Source organism: Entelurus aequoreus, linkage group LG10, assembly GCF_033978785.1.
Source record: "Entelurus aequoreus isolate RoL-2023_Sb linkage group LG10, RoL_Eaeq_v1.1, whole genome shotgun sequence".
Classification (NCBI taxonomy): Eukaryota; Metazoa; Chordata; class Actinopteri; order Syngnathiformes; family Syngnathidae; genus Entelurus; species Entelurus aequoreus.
In genome coordinates, this window is record NC_084740.1 from 75,536,975 (window position 1) to 75,554,092 (window position 17,118).

At 40.4% G+C, this 17,118-nt stretch overlaps 1 protein-coding gene across 2 annotated transcripts in view; it reads left to right on the forward strand.

Moving 5' to 3' along the window:
* The window catches only part of med14 (mediator complex subunit 14), a 69,902-nt gene that overhangs the window by 35,228 nt on the left and 17,556 nt on the right, over positions 1–17,118 (forward strand). Inside the window, exons 16-23 of one of the 2 annotated variants that reach the window (XM_062061706.1) lie at positions 956–1,032; positions 3,018–3,178; positions 3,254–3,400; positions 9,646–9,890; positions 9,959–10,228; positions 13,485–13,728; positions 14,044–14,166; positions 14,345–14,521. In XM_062061706.1, the coding sequence (XP_061917690.1) occupies positions 956–1,032; positions 3,018–3,178; positions 3,254–3,400; positions 9,646–9,890; positions 9,959–10,228; positions 13,485–13,728; positions 14,044–14,166; positions 14,345–14,521 (1,444 nt within the window). The remainder of the gene's footprint in view (positions 1–955; positions 1,033–3,017; positions 3,179–3,253; positions 3,401–9,645; positions 9,891–9,958; positions 10,229–13,484; positions 13,729–14,043; positions 14,167–14,344; positions 14,522–17,118) is intronic. The other variant, XM_062061707.1, reaches the window with a different exon arrangement.

Below are 17,118 nucleotides of genomic sequence, written 5' to 3' on the forward strand. Positions count from 1 at the left end.
CAGAGACAGAGAGAGAGAGAGAGAGAGTTATGATAAACGCGCATGCGTCGCCAGGCTCTGCTTTTTATCCGTAGATTTATCACATTTAATTTTTTATTATCTATAGCAGGGGTGTCAAAAGTGTGCCCCGGAGGCCATTTGCGGCCCACAGCTAATGTTTTAAAGGCCCACGGCTCCCAATTAAAAAAAAGTAGTCTTCCTTTTTTTCTCAATTTTCTTTCGGGGCTTGCATGGCAGCACTTTGTCCCGATTTACCTCTTTTTTTTACCCCAGTTTTCCTCTTTTTTTCCCTCAAATGGTGCTCACATGTGTGGTATATTTAGTAATGGAATACGGTACCTCAACGGCATGTCTGTGACGTTCCGCAGGCGGTGGAGACGGACACATTGACTTGGATAAAAACGGAAAGAGTCTGTTCTGCGGTTGTTTTGTATCCAGTAGAAATCCGGGATTAGTGTTTCACTGAAACTGGATCCATTTAGCACAGAGCTTGTGAAACGTGTAGCTCCTCCTCCTTGTATTCAGGCTCAAAAATATAAGGTTCTGGATCAGATGAAGTATGTCAGGATTAGTCGCCGTTGTTGAAGGGAAAAGCGACAGTTGTGATGCGTCTGTGAAATTAATATGGCGCTGTATGCCTAAAATGAGCAAAATATGTCAATATTACGTGTTGTTTTAAATGTGCCTCTTACTACATTATATATTAACTTACAGCGTGTATATAAGACATTGACGGATGTTTTTAGAGCGCGTTATGGGCAGGGCGGAGCGACTCCAATTGGCTTCATTTGTAGCTGACTTTTGGTAACATTTATTTCTGAGTTAGACTGCATAAAACAAGAAAAATGAGTGCTTGTTTCGCATAAGGATTGTGACTGAAAAGTCCCCCAAAAAGTGAAGTTCCCCGTTAAACCATTTAATCGCTCGCCTTCGTTGACGCCTGTTGTTGTTGTAGCTGTCCAACATGGAGATTCCAAACCAGGGTGCTCAAGTGGAAGGAGACAGCAGCAGTCACGCCATCCGCCTGCTGACGTAAGACAAGCACACATGCATGAACTAGTGACAAAAGTATTTGTACGCCGCAGGACCTAAGTTATTTATACTCTATTTAAATGATATTTGTTCAGTATTCTAATAAATTGACATTTATTATGTTTGCAGATAATACAAATGTATATTGTTCAGGAGAAGACGTGAAGGAAGTGTTGAGGATAATAGAGGTTGAGTTGATTCAGCTAAAAAAATGGTTTGATATTAGTAAGTTATCATTAAATGATAAGAAAACTAAATTCATGGTTTTTAGTGGTGCAAGGACAAATTGTGAAGCAAAATTAAAATTGAATCAAGTGGAAATTGATAGAGTACACTACCGTTCAAAAGTTTGGGGTCACCCAAACAATTTTGTGGAATAGCCTTCATTTCTAAGAACAAGAATAGACTGTCGAGTTTCAGATGAAAGTTCTCTTTTTCCGGCCATTTTGAGCGTTTAATTGACCCCACAAATGTGATGCTCCAGAAACTCAATCTGCTCAAAGGAAGGTCAGTTTTGTAGCTTCTGTAACGAGCCAAACTGTTTTCAGATGTGTGAACATGATTGCACAAGGGTTTTCTAATCATCAATTAGCCTTCTGAGCCAATGAGCAAACACATCGTACCATTAGAACACTGGAGTGATAGTTGCTGGAAATGGGCCTCTATACACCTATGTAGATATTGCACCAAAAACCAGACATTTGCAGCTAGAATAGTCATTTACCACATTAGCAATGTATAGAGTGTATTTCTTTAAAGTTAAGACTAGTTTAAAGTTATCTTCATTGAAAAGTACAGTGCTTTTCCTTCAAAAATAAGGACATTTCAATGTGACCCCAAACTTTTGAACGGTAGTATATATAAAACTAAATTCTTGGGAATAATAATTGATCATAAATTATGTTGGAAACCGCATATTGAATATATAAAGGGAAAAATATCCAAATCCATTGCTATTCTTTATAAAGTAAAACACATGCTGAATAAGAAATGTCTGCATATGTTATATTATTCTTTTATTTTTCTATATTTAACATATTGTGTTGAAGTTTGGGGAAATGTCTATAAAACAAACATAGACCCAATAATTAAACTTCAAAAAAGGGTCATTAGAATAATACACAAAGCGTGCTACTATGAACATACCAATCCATTATTAATAAGTTCTAATGTGTTAAAATGTTCAGATATTGTGTTTTTGAAAACAATGGAAATTATGTTTCGAGTAAAGAACAACTGCCTTCCAGCTTGTATTCTTAAGTTATTTCAATTAAGAGGAGAAAACTATAATTTACGGGGATATTGATGTTTGAAATAGGTAAAGTAAGAACGAAAATAAAATGCAAATGTATTTCAGTTTTAGGAGTTAAATGGTGGAACAAGCTCAGTGATGAGCTGAAGACATGTAGTTCTTTGTTAAGGTTTAAGAAAACCTTGAAAGGTGAAATACCAGTAATTGAAAATGATCAAGTATAGTAACAATTGCTTTCATCTCATTGATTTTTTTTTTTTAACGTTGACGTTCCAGGCAATCTTATTTTCAGTGGAGGTATAGGATAGGCAAATATAAGCTTTGGCTTCAGCCTATTCCTTTTTCGGTCATTCTTTTCTTTTCTTTTATTTTTGTGTGTAAATGTGTATGATTGTTAAATATGTATAATCTGTTCTGTTAAACTGATCACACAAAATGGTTAATGGTTGATTATATGACCGAAATAAACTTATTTCATTAATTCACATGGCCCTGTTCCAATCTCTGTCCTAAGTGTTTGATGGGCTTGTTCCTCCACACCACACGATTTTGACCTCACTTAGTGCAGTCATGCTGGAGCTGAAAAGGGCCTTCCCTTCTCTGATCCCACATGTTGAATGCACACAATTGTCCAAAATTTCTCAAGGGGTCTCAATACTTGTGTCCGTATTCTGTATGCAAAAGCACATGCATGTAATTATCATGCATGTACATTAATGTTGTCCTCTCGCAGGATCCCTCCTTGTAAAGGTGTAGGAGTGGAGACCAGGAAAGCTTTAGCGCGTTCCCTCCTGGACTGCACTTTCCGCCTGCAGGGCAGGAACAACCGCACATGGGTGGTAGAGCTGGTGCTGGCCAACTGCCCCCTCAACAGCACCCATAGCAAGGAACAAGGTACCCCCCACGAACCCCCAAATCCTCTCGGATCACACTTTCTAGTACGCTAACTAACATTACAATCTGTGACAGCCTCTACACGGCACGTGTACCTGACCTACGAGAACCCCCTGTCAGAGCCGGTGGGTGGGCGCAAAGTGGTGGAGATGTTCCTCAACGACTGGAGCGCCATCAGTCAGCTGTACCAGTGTGTGCTCCAGTTCTCTCGGGCGCTACCAGGTACAAAAATGTCACTCTTTTGTGATTTCTCAGTACAGTCAAGCCTCTAAGGTTGGGCACAATCCGTTGCGGGTCGAGCTCATATTAGGAAAAATTTTCTCCCTTATAGAAACAGAAATAGAAATCAAGGTTCAAACTGTGACCATAACGTAACCTTTAAATTCACTCCAACATGCATGCACTGTCAATTCTAAATAACAAACTGTTATGATTCAAATGTACGTTTAACACACTTCCTTGTGGTCTGCAGAAGATGAATTGGATATGCTTTGATATAAATTTTCCTCGGCAGTCACATTTATAACTCACTTTCTGCGTATGTCTATATACAATTTGTGGAGGTGTTCCCTTGCAAATGTAACTCTCCTTGGCCCCAACCTTTTCAAAAGTATCATAAATTATCTTTTGAAAATGTACAGTGTTAAATATATACCGTATCTAGAAGACAGACAATGCTTAATCCAAGAGTTCAGCGATATAGACAATGTACGACATGAATCATATCAATTTGGCCGACGATAGAGCTTTTTATACTACAGTTATATCATGATAATGCACGTTAATCCACAGTGCAACTTTTAAGTCAGACAGAACCATGTCACGAGATATTAATCGTAAATTAACAAGTAGATTAATAATAGTTTTGACAGAATAGTACAACTGGAAATGACGCAATATGTTAGCGCATATGTTAAAATTAGGAGCCTTTGTAACCCGTTTTTTAAAATGGTTCTATTATCACTTACATACCAAATAATAAACAATGGAACCTCGATTTACAAACTTAATTAGTTCTTGAACACGGCTCGTAAATAGAAATGTTTGTATAGTGAAGCAGAGTTCCCCATAAGAAACAATGTAAATATGAATAATGGGTTACAGCCTTGACAAAAGTCCAAATTTTAGTGAAGGTTTGTACACTTTGAACACAATATTAAGTGATATGCAGTACTGTGTATTAGGGGTGTGGGAAAAAATCGATTCGAATTCAAATCGCCAGTCTCACGTTTCTCATTTTTCAAAAATCTATTTTTTTATTTTTTATTTTTTTATTATTTTAATCAATCCAACAAAACAATACACAGCAATACCATAACAATGCAATCCAATTCCAAAAACAAACCCGACCCAGCAACACTCAGAACTGCAATAAACAGAGCAATTGAGAGGAGACACAAACACGACACAAAACAATCCAAAAGTAGTGAAACAAAAATGAATATTATCAACAACAGTATCAATATTAGTTACAATTTCAACATAGCAGTGATTAAAAATCCCTCATTGACATTATCATTAGACATTTATAAAAAAAAAAATAGAAAAATAAAAATGAACAATACTGTCACATCTCATAAGCTTGACAACACACTGTGTCCAATATTTTCACAAAGATAAAATAAGTCATATTTTTGGTTCATTTAATGGTTAAAACAAATTTATATTATTGCAATCAGTTGATAAAACATTGTCCTTTACAATTATAAAAGCTTTTTACACAAATCTACTACTCTGCTTGCATGTCAGCAGACTGGGGTAGATCCTGCTGAAATCTATGTATTGAATGAATAGAGAATCCTTTTGAATCGGAAAAATATCGTTTTTGAATCGAGTTGAATCTTAAAAAATCGATTTATAATCGAATCGTGACCCCAAGAATCGATATTGAATGGAATCGTGGGACACCCAACGATTCGCAGCCCTACTGTGTATCAAACAAACATAACAGGGAGCTGATGCATCAACTTTCTGAGTAATAAAAAAGTCAAAACAACAACAAGCTGCTGTATGCTCTGCTCTGCCAACACACGCAGAAGTCACTGTGGTGCCCTCTCAAAAACAGAATCCCTAACTTCGTCAATCATATTGCTACAATACTAAACATTTAAAAGAGTAAAATGCACACACATTAACAACGGCGGAGAACTGACAAGAAAGGAGCAGACAGAGGGAGGGAAAAGGAACAGAGACCGTGTTTGTGCTTTGGAAGAGCGAGGAGCCGCTCTGTAACGAGAGAAGAGAAGTGTCTTCTCCTCTGCTGTGATATACGTAAATCTGTTCTGGCATCAACGCTGGTCTGTTAAATTTTTGGGACTCTTGAGTTAGCAAAATGGGCAAAACTTGTCAAAAGGCGAAAAAACTTAAGAAAAGGCACACATGCTGGAGTAATGAGACGTGACTTCTCCTGCACAGCAAGTGAAGTGGAAGGCTCCGCCTCCCTAAACAATGTTTGGCCCTGCTTTTTTGCCTGAAAGCACCTGAATGAAGCGTTTGTCCACAGAGACATGGTTGGCACGCAGTGGCATATTTGGAATGATCGAAAAGTGCGCGTAGAGAGGGGTTTGTAAATCGAGTTTTCACTGTATTACGTCTGAAAATAGATTTTAGGCCATATCACTCATCCTTACTTTATCCTAACTTCTATTTTGTTTCCTCAAACCAAGTAGTGATGTCTCATTGGCGCTGTCTTTCTTGATTGACTTTAGCATCTAATCCAACTTTATACTTACTGGTCCAGGTTGGCAAAACAGCCCTGCGTCAAATGTCGTGGACAAATAAACACAAAAGTGTATGTTTTCTTGAGCATAAAACCAAAAGGGTCAACTCTGGAGGCTCCAGGCAGTCTTACAGCCGAAACAGAGGCGGATTAGGCTGGCCAACAGCATGTACTAACATGTCCACATACAGTTATGTTCATAATAATAGCAGTGTGTTTAAAAAGGTGAGTAAACCTCAAAATTCTTCAAATAAATTGTATTTTAATGAACACAAATGCATTGGGGACACTGCACATTCTATTTCAAAGCCAGAAAATTGGAAAAAAGTAATTTAATTTGACAATATTTTACAGAAAGTCAAGAAATATAAAACCAAAAAATAGCAGTGTTGGCATCTTTCTTTACAAAACTCAAATGTACTGTATAAACTAAGAAAGGCTTGCAGATTCAACTTTTCTTAGAATTATTAACTATAATTTAGTTGCATAACCAGGGTTTCTGATAACTGCTTCACATCTGTGGCACATGGAGTCGACAGGTATTGCAGCCCAGGACAATTGTACTACATTCCACAATTCCTCTGCATTTTTTAGTTTTGCCTCATGAACAGCATTCTTTATGTCAGCCCACAAGTTTTCAATGGGATTAAGGTTCGGGGATTGTGCTGGCCACTCCATTACTTGAACTCTGTTTGTCTGGAAGCATGATTTTGCTCGCTTGCTGGTGTGTTTGGGGTCATGTCTTGTTGAAATACCCATTTCAAGGGCATTTCCTCTTCAGAATATGGCAACATGACTTCTTCCAGTATTCTGATGTACTCAAACTGATCCATGATCCCTGGTACGCGATGAATAGGACCAACACCATAGTACGAGAAACATCCCCATATCATGATGCTTGCACCACCATTCTTCACCGTCTTCACTGTGTACTGGGGCTTGAATTCAGTGTTTGCAGGACATCTGACAAACTGTCTGTGGCCCTTAGACCCAAAAAAAACAATCTTACTCTCATCAGTCCCTAAATATTACGCCATTTCTCTTTAGGCCAGTCAATGTGTTCTTTGGCAAATTGTAACCACTTCAGCACATGTCTTTTTTTTTAACAATGGGACTTTGCGGGGGCTTCTTGCTGGTAGCTTGGCTTCACATAGACGTGGTCTGATTGTTACAGTACTCACAGGTCATCTTAGATCTTCTTTCATCCTCCTGGAGCTGATCATTGGCTGAGCCTTTGCCATTTTGGTTATACTCCGATCCATTTCAATAGTCGTTTTTCTTTTTCTTCCTCGCCTTTTTGGTTTTGGCTGCCATTTTAAAGCATTTGATATCATTTTAGCTAAACAGCCTATCATTTTCTGCACTTCTTTATAGGTTTTCCCCTCTTTTATTAAATTCTTAATCAAAGAACGCTCTTCTTCTGAACAGTGTCTTGAATGACCCATTTTACTCTTTTTTTCCAAGGACAAATGCACAGCCAGCATATGCAGCTTCAGTTGCCTTGATCCTAAAATAAGGGCCACTTGTTTAACATATTTTTTTTACACATAATCAATGATGTCACTTATGGAACGCAGCACTGCTATTTTTTTGAACACGCCCCTTTCAGTAAATGATTCAGTTTCACAGAATCAGCAGCATGCACATCATTCCTGTTGGGTCTGTTGGTTTTCTATACCTTTACTAAACATTCTAGAAACTTACTTGCAGTGTAGAAGTTGAAATTCTAACAAAAACAGTGATTTATCTTGCTAGTGATGTGGGACTGCTATTATTTTGAACACAACTGTATATATTCCTCGCACACTAATTCACTAATGGAGCCATTACCTCCCTGCTTGGCACTCAGCATCAAGGGTTGGAATTGGGGGTTAAATCACCAAAAATGATTCCCGGGCGCGGCACCGCTGCTGCCCACTGCTCCCCTCACCTCCCAGGGGGTGACCAAGGGGATGGGTCAAATGCAGAGGACAAATTTCACCACACCTAGTGTGTATGTGACAATCATTGGTACTTTAAAGGCCTACTGAAAGCCACTACTACCGACCACGCAGTCTGATCGTTTATATATCAATGATGAAATCTTAACATTGCAACACATGCCAATACGGCCGGGTTAACTTATAAAGTGCAATTTTAAATTTCCCGCTAAACTTCCGGTTGAAAATGTCTATGTATGATGACGTATGCGCGTGACGTCAATGGTTGAAACGGGAAGTATGCGGACACATTGAATCCTATACAAAAAACTCTGTTTTCATCTCAAAATTCCACAGTATTCTGGACATCTGTGTTGGTGAATCTTTTGCAATTTGTTTAATGAACAATGGAGACTGCAAAGAAGAAAGTTGTAGGTGGGATCGGTGTATTAGCGGCGGACTACAGCAACACAACCAGGAGGACAGAGATGGATAGCAGACGCGCTAGCCGCCGAACTCACCTTAACTTCCTCCGTCTCGCCGACCGCATCGGTGATCGGGTGAAGTCCTTTGTCGCACCGTCGATCGCTGGAACGCAGGTGAGCAGGGGTGTTGATGAGCAGATGAGGGCTGGCTGGCGTAGGTGGAGAGCTAATGTTTTTAGCATAGCTCTGTGAGGTCCGGTTGCTAAGTTAGCTTCAATGGCGTCGTTAGCAACAGCATTGTTAACCTTCGCCAGGCTGGAAAGCATTAACCGTGTAGTTACATGTCCATGGTTTAATAGTATTGTTGATCTTCTGTATATCCTTCCAGTCAGGGGCTTATTTATTTTGTTTCTATCTGCATTTGAGCCCGATGCTATCACGTTAGCTCAGTAGCTAAAGAGCTTCGCCGATGTATTGTCGTGGAGATAAAAGTCACTGTGAATGTCCATTTCGCGTTCTCGACTCTCATTTTCAAGAGGATATAGTATCCGAGGTGGTTTAAAATACAAATCCGTGATCCACAATAGAAAAAGGAGAGAGTGGGATCCAATGAGCCAGCTTGTACCTAAGTTACGGTCAGAGCGAAAAAAGATATGTCTTGCACTGCATTCTAGTCCTTTACTTTCACGTTCCTCATCCACGAATCTTTCATCCTCGCTCAGATTAATGGAGTAATCGTCGCTTTCTCGGTCCGAATCGCTTTAGCTGCATTGAAAACAATAGGAAAATGTGAGGAGCTTTTCTACTGTTGACGTCACGCTACTTCCGGTACAGGCAAGGCTTTTTTTTTATCAGCGACCAAAAGTTGCAACTTTATCGTCGATGTTCTCTACTAAATCCTTTCAGCAAAAATATGGCAATATCGCGAAATGATCAAGTATGACACATAGAATGGATCTGCTATCCCCGTTTAAATAAAAAAAATTCATTTCAGTAGGCCTTTAACTTTAACTTTTAGGGATCGAACAGGCTTTGCGGCTCTAGGTGGGTTTTATTTGGCGGAAATGGGCACAAATGGCCCTTTGTATACTGAAAGTTGCCAACCTCTGCCCTACAGTGGCCACTAATATCAACATTTGCTGCAATGATATTAATAGATTGAGTCTTTGCTGTTGATCCTTTAACAACCTTATTTAGCGCTGACGCTGGCTTGCAGTTTAAGTCAACCTACTACAGATGTTTGCATAGACGACATGCAATGCCGTACATACGTCACTTCTGTTCGCATAAATGTTATATTTCAAATTTAAATGGCTGCCAACAGTTTGTTGTTTGCCTTGAGTGGTCGCTATAGACTGGTTTGACTGTACCACCGAACAACATGTCCTTGTTGTGTCCTCCCAGAGTTGCCGTCCTACCTCGGCCTCTTCTCAGAGGTACGCCTGTACAACTTCCGCAAGCTGGTGCTGTGCTACGGCACCACCAAGGGCAGCTCAGTCACCATCCAGTGGAACTCCAACAGCCACAGGTTCCACCTGGCCCTCGGCACCGTGGGGCCCAACTCGGGCTGCTCCAACTGCCACAACATCATCCTCCACCAGCTGCAGGAGATGTTCAACAAGAACCCCAATGTCATTCAGCTGCTGCAGGTAAACCAGGACAAATGCTTGGTGACTAACGCATTTCAGATGCTAATAGAGTCGTTTGCGTCCGCCAGGTGCTTTACGACACACAGGCTCCTCTCAACGCCATCAACAAGTTACCAACCGTGCCCATGCTGGGCCTGACCCAGCGCACCAACACTGCCTACCAGTGCTTCTCCATCCTGCCCCAGTCGCCCACGCACATCCGCCTGGCCTTCCGCAACATGTACTGCATCGACATCTACTGCCACAGTCAAGGTGTGGTGGCTATCAGGGACGGAGCGTACAGTCTCTTCGACAACACCAAGATCGTGGAGGGCTTCTACCCGGCTCCTGGACTCAAGGTAGACCAGACTACAATTGCTGTCTTGTTGCCAAGTTCCTCGGGTTTGGTCACTGTCATTTATTTGTTTGTTTTTTGAAATACATTTTAAATGGCAGTATACTAAAGAAAACATGTTTTATCACAATAAAATCCCAATATAATCCCATTTGTAGCTGTAGAAAACATTAAAAACAATTCGGATTAACTCCTCTTCTCTGCATGCAGTTTAAATTGTTGTTACTCTGCTGCTGGTGTGAAATGCATGCCTGTTAGACTTGCCATACTGTTGTTCACAATTAATGCTGACACACAAATACAAATAGACGGAATATAAATTGAAAGAGTAAATGAAACCACATTTCTAGGTAGGGATGATACTCGAAACCGATTTTCCCGGTTGTTCGATAAGAAAAGAACCGAGTCCTCGGACTCGAATCCCTATTTGAGAACCGCTACCCGTTATCGAGACCACTATAGTAAAGAAAAAGAGTTGGTTCTTTATTCGAATCCCTCGGAACGAATCCCGTCCCGACCAGAATGCCCCTTGAGACATCACAAGAATTTACGTCACGTAGCTCAGTCATTAGGCGCAGATAGGGAAAGCAGGAAAAACAATGGAATAATAAAGTTCAACACAAAAGGTATAATCCAATGAATAACTTTACTGAGAGATTTGAGCAGGGTAAAACACATGACGAACACTTTTACGACCAACCGGAAACATAGCAACCAGACTAGCAACGCACCTCCTTTACGGCAGCTGTCACAACGTTCTTAAAGCAACCGCAGCACATACATATATATACAACATATATGACATGATCTCCCTTTTTTAACTTTTGTTTTTCTTTCCTTGTAAACAAAACAAAATCACACTGTATATGTGTTGTCTGTCTAATTATAAATAATGCAGACGAGGCGTGTTGGCTGAGTTCTTGACGTTTACTTTCACGGGTGACGACATGCAACAACACTTTTCGGGGCTACCGCGCATGCTCGTCACTCCCGTTGCATGCTGGGTAGAGCAGTTGTTATGTTCCCTAGCTCATAACATCACATCTTTCCCCCTATAAAGAAAGATTTTAACTCAATAAAGTGTATTTCTTTTTTTAGCTTTAACTTTTCATTTTTTAGCATTGTAACCACATTTGCAAACAACTTTTCTCTTCATAGAATTTTCTTTCAATAAAGAAATAAAGTGCAAAAATGTCAAAGCATCATAACAAACAGTTATGTCAAATAGCAGCAGAATTGCACTTTTTGGAAAGCTGTATTATTTTCAGTTTTGTGCCCAAGGGACTGATTTTATTTAACACTATATTATTATTTATACACCTATAGTGATCACAGAGACAGGTTGTTTTTGTGATACTGTATATATTTGTTTTTCTGAAAAATCCCACTTAATATACTTTGGGTAACAACAGTCAATTTTTTATTATTTTTTTAAATTTTTTTAGGGGGGTAACAGTCAATATTTATTTATTTATTAGATTTTATTTTTTTCTTATATAATAAAAGTGAGCTTTTGTTAAACCAAATATTGTGTGTTTTTTTCCATATACAACAACCTATCTGGACTCGATAAGAGAATCGATAAGGAATCGGTTCGATAAGAGGATTCGATAATAGGCTCGAACTCGATAATTTCTTATCAAACATCATCCCTATTTCTAGGTATAATGATTGATGATAAAATTAACTGGAAATCTCGTATAAAAAATATACAACATAAAGTGTCAAGAAACATGTCAATAATGAATAAAGCAAATCATGTTCTAGACCAGTGGTTCTTAACCTTGTTGGAGGTACCGAACCCCACCAGTTTCATATGCGCATTCACCGAACCCTTCTTTAGTGAAAAATAAAATGTTTTTTTTTTTTTTTCAAATTCAAGACAAAGTTATATGTTTTTGGTAACACTTTAGTATGGGAAACATATTCTAAGTAACAAAGACTTAATTTAGAGTTATTTGGTTAGGGTTAGGGTTAGGGCCAGGGTTAGAGGGTAAGGGTTATAATAAGGCCATACCGAATAAGGCATTAATAAGTACTTAATGATGACTAGTTAAGAGCCAATATGTTACTAATTTGCATGTTAATAAGCAACTAATTAATGGTGAATATGTTCAATGTATTTTGCTGACTTGGACAGGGTTGTAGGTTTTATAAGAAAAAACAACAACAATTACACTATGTATATTAGGGGTGTAACGGTACACAAAAATGTTGGTTCGCTACGTACCTCGGTTTAGAGGTCACGGTTCGGTCCATTTTCGGTACAGTAAGAAAACAACAAAATATAAATTTTTGGGTTATTTATTTACCAAATTTGCAAAATCTTCCAACAAAAATATTTTTCTTAGTGGAATATTTGTTGTGAAGTAATGGGAACCTTGTATAGGTCAATAATTCATAATAACATTGATTTTGATTCAATATTATGTTTTGAGCAATGACAGTTTGAAAGAAAAAAAACCAGCTTTGTTTAATTAGTCAACATTGCAACTTTTTCTAAATTACCGTACATTTAACCTTTAAGCTTTTTTATTTCACTTTTGTTATGTTTTTGTTTATTTTAATAGTATTTTTAGAATGTGCCGTGGGCCTTTAAAACATTAGCTGTGGACCGCAAATGGCCTCCGGGGCACACTTTTGACACCCCTGCTATAGATAATAAAAAATTAAATGTAATAAATCTATGGATAAAAAAGCAGAGCCTGGCGACGCATGCGCGTTTATCAAAACTCTCTCTCTCTCTCTGTCTCTGTCTCTGCCCCTCCCTCACCAATGCTGCTGCGCTCACAATTTGTTTTGTTTTTAACCCCTTCTTAACCCTGAACGTACATTGAAAATATATGCAACCCTAACGCAAAATGCCGGACATTTGAGGCATTTAAGAAACCCCGCCCTGACAGCTACGCAAAAGAGGACATGTCCGGTGAAAAGAGGACGTATGGTCAGTCTATCCTAGCCCGTTAGCTGCTAGCAGGCCGCGTGTTGTGCCTCGGTGTGCATTGTTTACACAACGTTACGCTACTTAATATGTCCGTGTGGAAATCCGTTCGGTACACCTCCGAACCGAACCGGAACCCCCGTACCGAAACGGTTCAACACAAATACACGTACCGTTACACCCCTAATGGACATGTATATCTCTCTTGCTGTTTGTCAAATTCAGTAGCACTTTTGTGCAAGACAAAATCTGACAATGTTATCAGCATACTCCCTTTTAGTGGTTCTCTTCTATTGAGCACCTTTCTTCCCTCTTCTAGACCTTCCTGAACATGTTTGTGGACAGCAACCAGGACGCCCGCAGGCGCTCGGTCAACGAAGACGACAACCCGCCGTCGCCGGTGGGCGTGGATGTGATGGACACGCTCATCAACCAGCTGCAGGCCCAGCCGCAGACCTTGAGACCCGCCGGCGGAGGCGTCTACCCGCCCCTCACCTCGCCGCCGCCGAATTACCACGCCAATATCACGCCCTCGCCGTCCATGATGCCCACGCAATCGCCAGGTATTCATTAATATTTCACCGTAAGCGAGCGGATGATCTCATCTGCTGTTTGATTCCATGCAAGCTTCGCAGGCCGGCCGTGTAGCGTCGCCGCAATGCTGGCCTCCTTGAGGGAAATTGTGCCCATTTCACTTAGGAAAAGCAACCATGCGTCTTATTTTTTATTTGTTTTGTCCCACCCCCTTTTTATGTTGCGCTATCTCAGCCCACCAGTCCTGCTGCCCAGCTTTAGCATGTGCACATGTGCAGCGTGAGTGTGTGTGTGTGTGTGTGTTCCTGCTCAGTCTTGACAAGATGTGGTGTGTGTATGTGCAGGGAACATCCATGCCTCTGGCTCCCCTAGCGGAGCGCTGAGGGCACCCTCTCCTTTCGGCCCTACCCCGTCTCCATCTTCTCTGGGCATAGCCATGGGTCAGACCAGCTTTGCCAGCCCCCACGGTAAGACGGGCGCGGTTCTGGTCCGCTTGGCAAGGGCTCGACAAAGCCTAAACTTCCCTATCCGGGCTCTCGCTTCGGTTGCGCATAAATGTGGCGTTCGGGTTTACATTAGTGTCTTTCTTTCGTGTTCTTTTATTTTTTGTGTGTCTGAAGGCTTGACCCTCTCCCCCCTGACCAGGTGCTCTGGACCCCAGCTCTCCCTATGCCATGGTGTCTCCCAGCCACAGGGGCCCGTGGCCAGGCTCTCCCCAGGTCTCAGGTCCTTCTCCTGGGGCGAGGATCCACGGCATGTCCCCTGGTAACCCTTCGTTGCACTCGCCAATTCCTGACCCTCACTCTCCTCGTGCTGGACCGAGTAAGTGCTTTTCTCACAAAAGCAAACGTCATATGTCATTCCATGTCAAAACACAATCACTTCTATGTTCAATCAACCTCGACGTCTCTTACAGTCACTGTTTTTGTGGTACACAAAAGCAAATTAAAGGCCTACTGAAAGCCACTACTAGCGACCACGCAGTCTGATAGTTTATATATCAATGATGAAATCTTAACATTGCAACACATGCCGGGTTAACTTATAAAGTGCAATTTTAAATTTCCCGCCACACTTCCGGTTGAAAACGTCTAGATATGATGACGTATGCGCGTGACGTAAACGATTGATACGGAAGTATTGGTACCCCATTGAATACAATACAAAAAAGCTCTGTTTTCATTTCAAAATTCCACAGTATTCTGGACATCTGTGTTGGTGAATCTTTTGCAATTTGTTTAATGAACAATGAAGACTGCAAAGAAGAAAGCTGTAGGTGGGATCGGTGTATTAGCGGCGGACTACAGCAACACAGCCAGGAGGACTTTGAGGTGGATAGCAGACGCGCTAGCCGCCAAACTCACCTTAACTTCCTCCGTCTCCGGGCCGCCGACCGCATCTGTGATCGGGTGAAGTCCTTCGTCGCACCGTCGATCGCTGGAACGCAGGTGAGCACGGGTGTTGATGAGCAGATGAGGGCTGGCTGGCGTAGGTGGATAGCTAATGTTTTTAGCACAGCTCTGTGAGGTCCGGTTGCTACGTTAGCTTCAATGGCGTCGTTAGCAACAGCATTGTTAAGCTTCGCCAGGCTGGAAAGCATTAACCGTGTATTTACATGTCCATGGTTTAATAGTATTGTTGATTTTCTATCTATCCTTCCAGTCGAGGGGTTTTGTTTCTTTTGTTTCTATATGCAGTTAAGCACGATGCTATTACGTTAGCTCCGTAGCTAAAGTGTTTCGCCGATGTATTGTCGTGGAGATAAAAGTCACTGTGAATGTCCATTTTGCGTTCTCGACTCTCATTTTCAAGAGGATATAGTATCCCAGGTGGTTTAAAATACAAATCCGTGATCCACAATAGAAAAAGGAGAGAGTGTGGAATCCAATGAGCCAGCTTGTACCTAAGTTACGGTCAGAGCGAAAAAAGATATGTCTTGCACTGCATTCTAGTCCTTTACTTTAACGTTCCTCATCCACAAATCTTTCATCCTCGCTCAAATTAATGGGGTAATCGTCGCTTTCTCGGTCCGAACCCCCCCAGCTGCATTGAAAACAATGGGGAAATGTGAGGAGCCTTTCAACCGTTGACGTCACGCTACTTCCGGTACAGGCAAGGCTTTTTTTTTTATCAGCGACCAAAAGTTGCAACTTTATCGTCGAATCCTTTCAGCAAAAATATGGCAATATCGCGAAATGATCAAGTATGACACATAGAATGGATCTGCTATCCCCGTTTAAATAAAAAAAATTCATTTCAGTAGGCCTTTAATTAATCTACCGTATTTTCCGGACTATAAGGCGCACTTAAAATCCTTTTTTTTGTTGTTGTCAAAACTCGACAGTGCGCCTTATAACGGAATAATTCTGGTTGTGCTTACCGACTTCGAAGCAATTTTATTTGGTACATGGTGTAATGGTAAGTGTGACCAGTAGATGGCAGTCAAATTTAAGAGCTACGTGTAGACGGCAATATGATGGCAGTCACACAGAGATACGTGCAGACTGCAATATGACTCAAGTGAACAACACCAACATTTTATATGTTCCATTGAAAATATAGAACATTACACACGGCGCTCAAAAATCTATCAAAATGTGTTAGTACGACCTTGGTAAGCTATGAAGCCGCACCGCTTGATGGATTGTACTGTGCTTCAACATAGGAGTATTATGGTGTGTGTATAAGGTAAGACATTATCTGGTAGATAATATGCAAAAGCAACTTTTCTTACCTTCTGGTACCTGCTGATCTGTATTTGGGATCTGCATAAATCCTGAAAAATTGCGCGCGTCCGCCTTTTAGTTGGTGGCGACACCGTAGTCCAGGGGTGTCCAAAGTGCGGCCCGGGGGCCATTTGCGGCCCGCAGCTAATTGTTTACCGGCCCGCCACACATTCTGGAAATGCTATTGCAAAAATAAAAAATAAACATTAACTAGAAAAAGTTGCAATGTTGACATAAAGCTGCCATGCAGGCTGTTTTTTTCTTTTGTCTATCTTTATTTTTCTTTTATTGCCATTGCTTAAAAAAAAGAAAAAATCTATGTTATAATGAATTATTAACCTATTCAAGGCTCCAATTATTTCAAATATTTCACATTAAAATGTTTTATGTGGAAAATATTGCATATATTGTGTGGTTGCCATACAAAAACATCGTTTTCTTTGACAAAAGAGCATAAAACAAACAAAATAATAGTTCAAACGTAAAATTGACAGATATATCTGAAGTTGATCTCGTAACTTAAGTGTTGAAAGTAAAAAAAACCTAATACAAATGTATCACTTTATGAGTGGGGCACCTTTTGTATCCTAAATATATTTAATGGGATTTTATTTATCTTTTCACTGATTACTCAAAAATAACAATGAATTAATATCAATGGTGTCTTGCATTATTGATGTTTTTAAGGCTCTA